This window comes from Salmo salar, chromosome 22 (genome assembly GCF_965601325.2).
Source record: "Salmo salar chromosome 22, fSalSal1, whole genome shotgun sequence".
Classification (NCBI taxonomy): domain Eukaryota; kingdom Metazoa; phylum Chordata; class Actinopteri; order Salmoniformes; family Salmonidae; genus Salmo; species Salmo salar.
Window position 1 is genome coordinate 6,733,378 of NC_138312.1, and position 13,123 is coordinate 6,746,500.

The 13,123-nt window shown below is 40.4% G+C and overlaps 1 protein-coding gene across 1 annotated transcript; it reads left to right on the top strand.

Moving 5' to 3' along the window:
- The first annotated feature begins 2,278 nt into the window (after positions 1-2,278).
- On the top strand, positions 2,279-7,787 carry LOC106582666 (uncharacterized). Its single transcript, XM_014165942.3, has 4 exons — positions 2,279-2,417; positions 3,925-3,989; positions 4,548-4,766; positions 5,064-7,787. Exons 3-4 carry the CDS (start codon positions 4,611-4,613, stop codon positions 5,808-5,810), a joined length of 903 nt encoding a protein of 300 aa, XP_014021417.1. The 5' UTR covers positions 2,279-2,417; positions 3,925-3,989; positions 4,548-4,610; the 3' UTR covers positions 5,811-7,787.
- The last annotated feature ends 5,336 nt before the right edge of the window (positions 7,788-13,123 follow it).

Here is a 13,123-nt window from a genome sequence, read left to right on the forward strand (position 1 = left end):
GTTGCTGGATCGAATCCCCGAGCTGACAAGGTAAAAATATGTCATTCTGCCTCTGAGCAAGGCAGTTAACCCACTGTTCCCCGGGCTCCGAAGACGTAGATGTCGATTAAGGCAGTCCCCACACCTCTCTGATTCAGAGGGATTGGGTTAAATGCAAAAAACACATTTCAGTTGAAAACATTCAGTTGGACAACTGACTAGGTATCTCCCTTTCCCCTGAAAACCTTTCGGCCACTGAGGTATAATAAGAAAGGACTTGCCAAAGGCTAATGACATATTCATGTAGCTAAAGAAATCCTCTTATAAAATAAACACACTAGGCAACAAAATACCAGATTTTCGAACGAAAAAGCTCATAATGTTTATTAGTACAATTTTGTAGTTTACTGATTTCTCTAATCCATCCCACCTTTTGATTCTCTTGTGAATAACATTTCCCAGTTTTGTTTAATTTTGCCTTTGTTTGTAAAGCACCTTAGCAGCAATGTTAGTATTACTACATTATTTTTTGAATTGTTATTAGGCCTATGATTATGAGAATTACATATAGTATTTATATTATTATAATTATCAAACAAACAAATTAGATAAATTAAGGGAATGACATTGTGTTATAGTCTAAACTTGTGTTTTGCTTTTATAAACACTGTTGCCTCCCTGCCCATTCCACCCCAGACGGTCGTAACAAAAACCCAGCCTGTGCCAACAACCCTGTGTCCTTTATCCCACTAATGAATACAATACACACGACACGACGGGACTCAATAAACATTAGACAGAAAAAAGTATTCCGCTCAACTACTCAGCAACAGCCCCTCAAGTCGTGACGTGGTAACCAAGGCTCCTCGCGCGCTTTAACCCTGCTCCTGGAGACAGCACGTTGAGCTTTCTATTCGCTACTCACGCACGCGACGCGTCTCATCCCACTTGGCGCTGTTGCCAGGCTTGCTGTTGCTAGGCTGATAAACATGGATTTAAACACTTATCTGTCCTTCGGAGTTTGACTATTTTGACGTGAAGTGTCAAAAGACGAAATGACACACGAAATAGAATAAGAAGTGAGCGATTATTTATTAGAATGAGAATGAGGATGTTGGCTTTAAACGGTTAACCTTAAATGTGTATTATCTTTTATCGTGTACAGTTGTAGCCTGTTCACGATCATCCTCGAAGCGATGCGGTAGAGGAGTTTTTGGGAACGCCCAATTTAGAAACTGGCTCTCGACATGTTGAATCTGAGCGTGGTGATGTTGTTTTGATAGCGCGCACAGGCACTCCAATAAATGACATTTCTGAAATGAATATCCGAATGACATGATATTCCTTGAGAATAAACGTGCAATAAAAGAAAAACAAACAAACAATTAATTATTATAGGCTGTCACTTATTGCAATAAATAGGCTATATTGCGTTGTTTCCTTTGAGGAAAAAAAACATGTTGAAGTTTAATTGTTGCAGCAGGCTATACTAGCCTACTCTTGAGAAACAACACTATTTATACAGACAGAGCTACAGTTGGGGGATAGCAGTCGAACTTCAAAGCATTTCACATAACATGACACACACACAGACTTGATTAAAGGCCTACTGTACAATGTGGCCCTCACGCGCGTAAAGAAAACAATCGGTCCCGCAAAATAGAGACATAATAGAAGCTCCCAGAGAATTGTGGGATCAAGCCTATATCAAAAATTGAAAATAAAAACCACACAATTATTGGATTTACATAGAAAATAAGCCATTATTCCAAGCGGACTTGCTTTCTTTATTCTTTTCACTAGCCTATATAACTGAACATAAATTACAAATAGCCTGTAGTGTAATATGTGTAAGAAAAACTTTGCTTAGACATTCTAAAATATTCTTGCATAAGTGTATTTAAAAAAAAAAAAAATTGTTAGAGCCAGAGAGAGACTTAAATAAAACATGTTCTGGTTCTCCCGGTCTTATCACTGACTAGAAATTTGTTGCCAAGCATTGCATCATTCCTTTCATGTGACTCCCATACGCCCCAAATTCGTCCTGGCCGTCTTATGACTGCATCACATCTTCAGGTCACATAAACTACGACGGAGACAACTAGCAATGGCATTTTAAAGCCCGCCTTTACTGTAGAAGATAATTACGCATTGGATGTCACCAAGCAAAATATTTTAGCGCGTAGATTATGATTGGACCATCTGGATGTCAGTAATTTCATCGTCAGCTAATGGTTAGTTAGGTTGTGTAAAAAAAAAATCTCCACGTTAAGTTCGGTTGGCTCACCGTATATAAACACCACCGGGAGTTTCCAAAATTCACATTCACTATACTAAGCCGAACAATGGTTAACATGAGCTATCACCAATCTCAACTAAAATATATACATACTCCGAATCCAAGACAGTCAAGAAAGCGAAATAATAAAAGAAAAAGGGTAAGTGGATTTTATTTTATTGTCTACAGTTTTTAAGAGTTGTTGAATGTTTTCTACAAGAGTTCTAATTTTAATTTGGCAGTTGATCGTCTCTGGCTTTTCTTTAGAAATAAGAATGTGCATGTTTTGGCAACTTTCCCATGTCTGTTATAGGAGAGCAGTTGCTCTAGTTCAATTATAATTGACAGTTGTTATATTTTTATTCAAGATTCAGGGAGGCATTTATCAGCTTATTTGACTTTGACGCCAAGTTGCGTTCTCTCTACCATGAGCTTTATCTCTCTATCAGAAGTGTGATATCCGTGACAGCTGAGCTGTCAAACGCGTACATAACGATTTGCAAACTTTTGTTTCGGTTTTATTAACTTATGTAGACTACTGTTATCGAAGACAAAAGTATTTGTTTGATAAATGTATAGGATGTCATGTATCCAGATAGTATATAGGCTATGTGTTATGTTAGTAGCCAATTAAATAAAACAACCACTTATCTGCATTGACAAAGAAGAATAAGCTCGCACGTCTTGCTATTTTGAGTTCATTGATTTTCCTGTAGAATAGAATAGAACAGCTTTTGTGTTCCCATCCCAGTATTCTGTACCCATTGGAGGTGTCCGTTTTCACCCTTGCTTTTGTTTCACTCGTCCCGTACTTCGATTCCATGACGTAATGCCTTGGCTTGGCTGGATGGACGGAGAGCAGGCTGAGACCACATCCGAGGGGAAAAAAACATAGCCTACAGTTGCATAAATGTCACTTTTTCTGAAATGTATTCGTCAGACAATACATTCAAGAATAAATAGATACCGATCATACAAGTATTCGTCAAGAATTGGGCTGCATTTATTGATTGCGGCAGAGTTAAAGGTACTTTAAAACCAGTTGCTCTGACCACAATAACGACTTTGCTCGATGTCTGTTGTGGTCAGACAGCCATGTATTTATTTCCTGTCTTGAGCAAGTGGTTTCAAAGTACCGTTAACTATTCAATATTAAGGATAAAACTGTATTTTTAGACCAAATATTTTCTCCTCGGAAAATTGGATGTCAATTATATTTTTTCTTTTTCATGAGCTAGTGTAAATCGAACTAAAGGAAGGATGTTTGATAGAAATAGAATTAATTGTGGACCTTGACAGACAGAGGGCGCCCTAGAGCACCTACGGAGTCTTTGTTTACATGAGGCAAATCAATGACCTTATTTTGTTGTGATTTTCCCTAAAAAATATATTCAGAACGTGAAGCCAGTACGGTAGTTTGTCAAATTATTGTATTCGTTTTCTTTATAGAAAATCATTTGTATAGGCCTATTCAACATTTTTCTGAATGTATTGTCAGAAGGTTGTTTTTTCAAGTTGACTGCATCAGCTTTAATTTGACTAGACATCTCTATGGCTGCTGTTATACAATATGTTCCTTTAAGCAAATTCTAACATCCCATCACACTGTATTACGTATTTGTTACAATAATTGCAAATAATTAATGTCATGAATTCTTTCTTTCTAGACTTGTTGGGACAAATTATCACCAACAACCAATTGCCAGACTTGATTATAAGAGACTTTCGAAAGGTGATTTGCATTTCCTCATTAATTCTTTTGATTTCTGTGTTGTTTTTACGGAGTGTTGGATGTTTTGTCTATGGATGTCAAGTTAACCTCATCATATTTATATTATATCAATGCATTTATTTTCTAGATTATAACTTGATAATGTTTGAAGTTTAGTCATCACTACATCTCATGCTTTTGGCTATAGAATCCTATCATCAATTGATTCATGCAGTACAGCCATTGGTCCACAGAGTGTCACTATTTTACAATTTCATGAAAAGTGGATTTTTTTCACTAAATATAGAAATTATAATACCGATACTTTGTTCAATTGCAAATTTTTCTTCAACAATTGATAATTAGAAACAACATGCTAACGTAACCAGTTCTATTGCAGAGCTCTCTCACATAGCTTTCTTGGTAATATGTCGATCTCGATGTCTAGCCTACTGTATAGAAACCCCATAACGGTTCATACTAAAGATGCTATATTAAATAATTATTTCATCATTCTAAAACCAAACCCTCCTGTCTCGACATTATTTTAAAACCGGCTCCTCCTTTCGCCACCACCAGTCCAGGTCCAGTGTGTACCAGCGTGTGGCTGTGAAAGACTATCTGTGCGACTGAGTGACAGAGATGACTACCGAGTGGCTTCACCTGCCCCCTCCGTACCCCCCTGGTGTGGGGCCGCTGTGTGGTGCAGAGTTGGAGGCGTGGTATGAGGACCTGCAAGATATACTGGGATCAGACACGGGTGGGGCCAAGCTGACTCGCGCCCCTCCCTGCCCAGAGGTCAGTTGGGATTATAATTAGTATTTTTTTTTTAAATATTGATTGATTTATGAACAAAGTGATCGATGACTGATTGTGTTTTTTTATTTTTTTTATCGGTTGTTCGTTATCCAAACATTTAGTTTCATCTTCTCTTCTTCATCTTCTCTTCTTCATGATGCAACTCTTTCAAGAGCGCTGATGTAAGAAGGGTCTTTGACATAACCGCTCCTCTATTTTTTCTTCTATTCTTTCTTTCGCTCTTCCTTCACTCTCTCTTCTGTCATTTCTTCTTTCTCCTCTCTCTATATCTCATAGAAAGAGACAGAGTTCCTGGATGTCCTGGAGAGCTGTTCCCTGACATGGCTGACGGACGGGGTGGGGGTGGGGGTTGGAGGGCAGGCGTGGGGCGGAGGAGAGGGTGTCCAGAGGGTCACGATTCCGGAGGAGCCTCCTACCCATCCACCCCCCGCTTCCACCGCCTTGTGTCTGAATACAGCTGAGGAGAGGACGGAGAGGCCTGGGGACAGAGAGGGAGGGAGAGATGGAGAGGGAGGTTCGGGAGGAGGGGATCTGTTACCCCCAGAGTTCTTTGAGCTGCTGAGTGAGGGAGGGTTGGGCATGGTGGACGGGAGCTACCATCATCATCACTCCAACAACGTCCAACAGCCTGAGTCTCCCTCCACTAGCGAGGAGGATGAACACCCATGTGTCCCCGACTCACCCTCCTGCTCCTCCTCCGCCACCTCTCCTTCCCCCTCTCTCAACTGCTCTCCTCCTTCCTCTCCCGTCTCGTCTCTTACTAGCACCGCTTTCTCATTGTCTCGGCTGGGCAAACGCAAGAGAGCCAACTCTCTGTCCTTCCCTTCCGCCGGTTCGCGCTCATCCTCCTCTTCCTCTTCTGCAAAGAAGAGCAGGAGAGAGAGGGAGCAGGAGAACGAGAGGAAGGTGCAGGAGCTGACGGATCAGAACGAGAGGTTAAAAGCGGAGATAGACAGACTGGGAGAGGAGGTGCAGAGGACACGCAGAGCCCTGATAGAGAGACTAGTTAACACCAAGAAGTGAAGGAAGAAAAGCAAAGAGGAGAGAGGGATGAGAGGTAGCGGGATGACAGAAGTAACACAAGGCAGAACATAAACATTTGTAATAGCAGGTTCGCGGTGAAGGGTGAACTTTGGGGTGACCATGAAATGCATTTCTAGATGAGAGTTAGAAAGAAACCAAAAGATACGTGCGTGTTTCGAGAAGAAACTTAAATGTTAATTTTCTTCAAAACTGTATGAGAGAGAAAGAAGGAAAGTTAGAAAGAAAGATGAAAGAGCAAGTCAAAGGAAAACCACGGAGAGAAGGAACTGCAGCATTGCGGCAAACGTAGAGAGGGAGATAGACAGCATGTAAAGGAAATGGAGGAAACGGTTTAAATGGCAGGTGGATCATGCAATGCCTCTGTTGAGACGTTACAGTGTACTGTATGGATGTAGGGCTGGATTTTAGGAAGCACATTTTAACTAGATAGGTAGCAATTAGCGCCCATCACAAGCATTGTACAATTGTGTAGCTCATTCAGTCTACTGAAGTGCTCAGTTTGAAGTACTGTATGTAGGGATTAGTTAGAGTCGATGAATTGATTGAGGGCATCGATTCCAAAATTAAGAAATTGATCGGAAGCATCTATGAAGGTCGTTAACGGTTAACGCCCATTGCAAGCATTGCATGGGACTTGTTCATTAGGAATCAAATGGAAAGAGAAGGTGGGTCTACCTGGACTCATCCAATAAGAAACGCTGATAGAGGTTTTCTGTTGCAAAACGCTTGAAACCGTTTTTGTTGATGCGTGCCATGATGAGCTCGATCCTGATTATGGCGGGGTTTTTTTGCTTATCCAACCTAGTGAAGTGTTCAGTATGAAGTAGGGATGATGAGTTAGATTCAATTGAGTGATTGAGGGCACCAGCATCGTTTCCAAAATGAAGGAATTGTATGAAAGTTGTTAACCAACACCCATCAGAACCATTCCATGGGTCGTGCTCATTCAGGCACCAAACGGAAGACCAACTTGGGCTTGTTCATCAACAAACACTCAATTACTTTTTCCGTTGCATGCCATAATGAATGAGACTGATTGGGCGTGGTTTAGATCATTCAGCCTAGTGAAGGGATTTGTATGAAATAGGGATGAGTTTGATTATTGGATTGATTGATCAAGGGCATTGGCATTGACTCCAACATTATATGATATTGACTAATCACATAAAGGTGATATTTACCATTGCTAGGAGTTTTATTGACTAATCTGCCCTCGCAACCATCAATGAATTGATTCTGAAAAACATAGTTGGGCTCATCCCTAGTATGACGGTAGAGTGTGGAACGGAAACGCAGAGAGTGCATTTCATTGTCACCCTATCCTTTATCTAGCCGGGTTAAATCAGACTGAATGCTGTGCGTACCATTGTTCCCCAATGAAACAACAATGAAACATAGTTAAATCAGTTTGGATCCCAGGCTATCCCTTATCTGCCAACCTCTAAAATCTAAGATTAACCCTAGAGGCTGAACAGAGGCCAGCAGAGATAATATTTCTTGCATAGTTTATGAGGAAATATGGAGCTCAGGAAAGTTTGTCAGTACTCAGTGCAGTGTGAGTATGTGAGAATGATGATTGGTAGTTTTTCAATTTCTACTTTTGTATAACCCGCTGCAGCTTTAGTGTGTATAGATAGTTCTACACCTAGGACCCAGTTATTCTTCATTCTATGCTGACTTTTTTCTATCAAATTGACTGAATTTGGAGGTAGTAATATTTACAATGTAGAGCTACCCTGATTCACCTATATATTTGATATAACCATGTTATATTGTAATATATACACTTTACTGTACCCATATTAAGTTGCTATTTTATTATAAAAAATATGTATCGATTAGTGGTTGAATTAGAGGAAACTAACATCCATGTATTTCATTTCTGTTGTTACATGAAACATTATATTGTATTTACTTTATAATATGCTCACATTTTCTAATAAATCCTTAAAACAATTTCAGTGTCTTGAAATGCTTATTTGAACGTACACCGGTCAGTTGACGAGAGAGAAAAGTGAGATGCGTATATATTAAGGTCCAAACGAATGCTTAGAAAACCATTTTTTTCTGAATTCATTTTCCACAGTATTTGCAAAAAGTTACTTGAAGCAATGCTATTTATTTGATTGAATAAATGGGTAAGGGGGATATTAAAAAATGTTTTTTTTTATAATATAACAATAGTATTATATTATTAAACATCTACCCAAACCTGACATTGATCACACACTGACCTGTTCTGATTTCTGCATAGTGACACTAGATTCTAGAACTTTAGCCTGGAGGAATCAGCACGATCGTTGCCTTCACCATTTTATTTCACTTCACGATGGATGTGGTGCAGTAAAACAGAAAGGTGAATGCCAGCAGCTATCAGGCTGGTTTCTACCAGGCTACTAGAACCTTCTACTTTGAGAACAGATATGTAGAACTGAACTATTCTGATATACAGTATGTCAGAATATGCTGTAACAGTTTTCAATATCCCTGTCTTTGCTTACTGATCTGTCCTTAAAGCCAACACCTTTTCAATTCCCCCATTTGCCTCATAGCCCACATCACATTGTCTTTCATCCAGTCATAGACTTGTCTTACAGAAGTTATTCTCATATTTCTTTCTTAGTGTATATCTTGATCCCATTCTCCATTATGGTAATTATTGAAATCTTACTTCCCTCTACTCTTATTTTCCTGCTTCTGTCTGTCTTCCTTCTCTCACTTCTTGCCTTTCGTAAGGGCAGGTTCGGGGTTCTTTCTCTCAGCCAGGGCTAACTGTTTCTTCAGTTCCAGTAGTTTGGTGATCTCTGCTCCGATCACAGCCTTCTCTGCCTTCTGGCCTTTTAGGGTCCTCACCTTCTCCCCCTGATTTAGAGACAGACCGGAGAAAAGGTTGTGTTAGACCTAGTCGTCATTGACAACTAGTGAATCATTACCTAACACCCAGGCTGTATCACATCCGGCCGTGATTGGGAGTCCCATAGGGCAGCGCACAATTGGCCCAGCGTCGTCCGGGTTTGGCCGGGGTAGGCCTTCATTGTAAATAAGAATTTGTTCTTAACTGGCTTGCCTAGTTAAATAAAGGTAAACAAAAAAATGAAATATAGAAAATCTATTCCCCCTAGCATGGCACAGTACTGATTAGAAAAGAGGTTGTGCTAGACTCAGCTGTCATTACCAACTAGCAGGCTAAATCATTAACGACCACCTTTTCCCCCTGAACCAGAACAGAGAAAAGCATAGAAGAGCTTACACACAGACATCATTATAGAGATACAATATAATACTATACCGACTCGGTCGTCATTACCAGCTATTAAACCATTACATAACTGGCACATAAACAGATTAAAGAAGAGGTTGGACACAGAGAATCAGCATTATCAACTAGTAAATCATTGACTAGCAAGACACTTTCATCATAACCAGCCAGACTGTCGTGATTACAAAATAGTAAATTAGTAACTAAAAAGGCCCCTTAGTCCGCACAAGGTGCCAAGCTCGCTGCGTGGTCAGGTGTAGATGCGGGTGAAAGTTAGCTGGGTGTAGCTGTTTGACGTTCTGTTTCCACTGGATATTACAAGGTTAATGCACCAATTTGTAAGTCGCTCTGGATAAGAGCGTCTGCTAAATGACTTAAATGTAAATGTATATCATGTGAAGCCGGGTCATCAATACCAGCTAGACAGTAGTCATTGCCAAACTAGTACATTATTGACTCAAGCCAATCCATGGACACACTGACATGCTTTGAAATCCTATGGTTGCATGACCTTTCACATTACTAGACACTCAAGAGAGTTCTAATATTAAGGTATCAAGATAAGATGAGACTTTACCATTTAAAGATGTCATCATAAAATGTCTGGGATTTATGTAATGGCGCATCTGTGCCAAAATAAATATAATGTTTTGATATTTGATCAGGAGGTTTAACATTGGGAGCATGTCCTTTCACATGTATATTCTGAAGATGTCCCAGATGTCATACTAACAAGACATTTCTGGAGAAAATCATGTAGTATGTAACTGGCTTAGGGGACAATTATTTCAGAATTGAATTGTTTCACCCCTAATTTGCTACACCATCTTACCTGTTCTGCAACAGCGAGTGTTAGCTCCCTGGCTCTCTCAACGTCTACTCCGTTCCTTACAGCCTGAGCAGTATTAGCTGGGGTTGGGGCGGGCAGGGTGTTCTTCGTGCCTTTCGTGGGGGCTAGTTCTAGGTTCTTTCCTTCAGCCAGGAATAGCCGTTTCTTCAGTTCCAGTAGTTTGGTGACCTCCACTCTGATCACAGCCTTCTCTGCCTTCTGGCCCTTCAGCGTCCGTACCTTCTTCCCCTGGAGCAAAAAAAGTAGAAGAGAAAGAGGTTTTATTAAACAGTCACCAGGGACAAAGAAATATCAAACATGTTTCAAACATCGGGAACCATTCCAGACACATTGTGCTTCCGATATTCCTAACATATCCCAATATTAGGACGTCATACGAACATAACATTTTTGGAAGAAAATCATGTACCATGTAACTGTCTTAGATTGTTTTATTGCTTAAAAAGAGGCAATCTGCAGCTGTTACATCCATTTTTAAAACTATAATTCCATATCATGGATGGTCAGTCCTTGCATCCATAGCTCAATCTATGAATTTGAGAGTGGTACATTTCTCGAGCCTCATCCTTTTTACTGAAACAGTGGCGGGAACACTTTTTAATTGTTTCAATTGTTGATTGCTCCTTTAAGGTCATTGTGTCACCCATAATTCACTACACCTATCTCTCCACCATCCCACGGCCAGTGTTCGCTCCCTGGCTCTCTCAGTGTCGGCTCCATTCACAGCAGCAGGGGCTGTAGCTGAGACTGGTGCGGGCTGGGCGTTGGTATTAGTCCGGGCGGTTGATTTGGGCTGGAATGTAAAGACAGGTTTCAGATTTTATAAGCAATTTTTCTCCAACAATCTCAGGATTACACTATTACATTTCACTCTCTGTAGTGACGCCTTTAGCACTGCGATGCAGAACCTTGGACCACTGCACCACTCGGGAGGCAGTGTTGCAGTTCTTGACACAAACCGGTGCACCTGGCACCTACTATCATACCCCGTTCAAAGGCACTTCCAGTATTTGTCTTGCCCATTCACCCTCTGAATGGCACACAAACATAATCCATGTCTCAATTATCTCATGGATAGAAATCCTTCTTTAACCTCTCTCTCCATCTCTCACGCTCTTCTCTCCCTCGGTTAATTGTTTGCAGGAAATATTTAAATATAACAGGCACGAGAGAGTACACAATCGTTTAAATTGGGGTGTATCTACCGACGGCCTGTACAGGTCCGGAAAGATATATCCGTTGTTTTATTTTTGTTTTACTCTGCCTGCAAACACGCTGGATGATTCAGAATCCATTGAAGAGCTTGAACGAGTCACTTGACGAGAGATACTTACGAGCTCAAAGAAACATGTCACTGGATTCGGAGGATTCAAGCACTGTTCAGGACAACAAACCCAATCAACAAAACAAACCAAAGCCAAGTTGGCCAAGCGGTATCAACGACGGCATCAAACCATCCTCATGCAAGAGGCCGCGTGTGGAGAGTGGGGAGAGGTTTACGGATAGGGATGTTGACTTGTTGAAATCTATCAATGAAAGGCTTGCCAAACTTCGATATACTAAGAGAGGACACCAATGCATTATGAGCCAGTCTAGAATTCAGCCAATGTCAAATGTCAAACAACTTAAAGAAACCTTGCTTGATGTACAGTGTCCTATCAATGCGGGATAATCTAATATTTTCAGGGATACCGGAGAATGACAACAGCAGAGGCTGTGAGGACACTGTCCGAGACTTTATGTCAACTCAACTGAAACTGCCCACAGATGTTGTGCGTAATGTCACTTTCTTCAGAGTCCATAGGAATAGGCCACGGGCTATTATTGCATGTTTTGAACAGTTTAAGCAAAAGGAAATGGCGAAGAGTAGGGGTAGGAACTCAGAAACACTGACTTTTGAATGAATGATCACTTCCCCACGGAGATCAATGAAAGGAGAAAAAAAAACTATATCCCATCATGAAGGAAAAGCATTGCCTGAATCGATGAGTCTCTTTGGTGATGGATAAACTTTACGTTTACGGGCAACTGTATCAGGACTCTAGAGTAACTCCCCGGCTATTTTAATTCAATGTTCAAATCTGAGTTTGTGTGTTGTAGTGTATCATGACAACTTCAACTATAATGAATACATGCTCTATTGATCTCCACTTGACAAGGAAAGGGCTGCATATAGCTGAGGTTAATGTACTATAGCCTTCCTAACAAAATACACAAGGTTTTTAACTTGGTCAACATAAATAATATTCATATTTTAGCTTTGACCGAAATGCATTTGGATGCATCTGTAAATGATGGGCAAATTAACATTCATGGATATAGTCTACTTAGAAGGGACAGGAATAGGAATGGTGGGGGTGTAGCACTGTATATTCAGAATCATATACCTTTTAAGACGAGGGAGGACCTTAATGTATGTCAAGTAGAGGCACTATGGGCTCAAGTACATCTGCCTCACCAGGCAGCCATATTGGTGGGATGTGTGTATAGACCTCTTAGCTCTAAGGTGGCCTATCTGGATGACTTATGTACTGCATTTGACCAGGCCAAAGATAGTAACAGAGATGTATTTATCTTGGGTTATTTTAATATAAATTGGAAGTATCATAATAATTCAAATATAACTAAATTAATGCGATGTTCCGAGAGCTGTGGTTTGGAACAAATGGTTAATGATACTACCGTACTAGATCATCAACTAAGTTAGGTCACTGTTCGGACACGTGCATTGATCTGATCTTCTGTAATATACCATTGCAATGCTTAAAAGCCAGATCAATGCGTGGGCTGGACAGACCATAATATTGTTACCATAACCAGGGGTGCAATGCCGTTGGGGGTACGCCAAATAAAAATGTGATTCACATTTTTTTCCTTCACATTTTCAAACAGTCCATTTATATTTTCCAACGGGGCTATACATTTGGGTGAGATTTTTTTCTCACCTGAGCAGCCTCGTTTCACTGCCAAAAATAAAATTAAACTATCTAGCATTCAGTGAAATAACAACACAATGTCAAATAATTAACATCCAATCACATTAACCATTACTCTCTGGCGGGAATTCCACTAACGGTCCATAATGTAGCCAAACGTAGCTGCTGCTCATGTTGGTTTCTGCACTGATGGCGCAAAAGCCATGACAGGGAGACATAGTGGAGTGGTATCGCGCGTGCAAGCAGT

What these genes read in the sequence shown, in the direction of transcription:
- LOC106582666 (XM_014165942.3), top strand. Translation starts at nt 4,611, where the DNA reads ATGACTACCGAGTGGCTTCACCTGCCCCCTCCGTACCCCCCTGGTGTG. An exon ending in GCGCCCCTCCCTGCCCAGAG is followed by an intron (nt 4,767 to 5,063) that starts GTCAGTTGGGAT and finishes TATATCTCATAG; the next exon opens with AAAGAGACAGAGTTCCTGGA.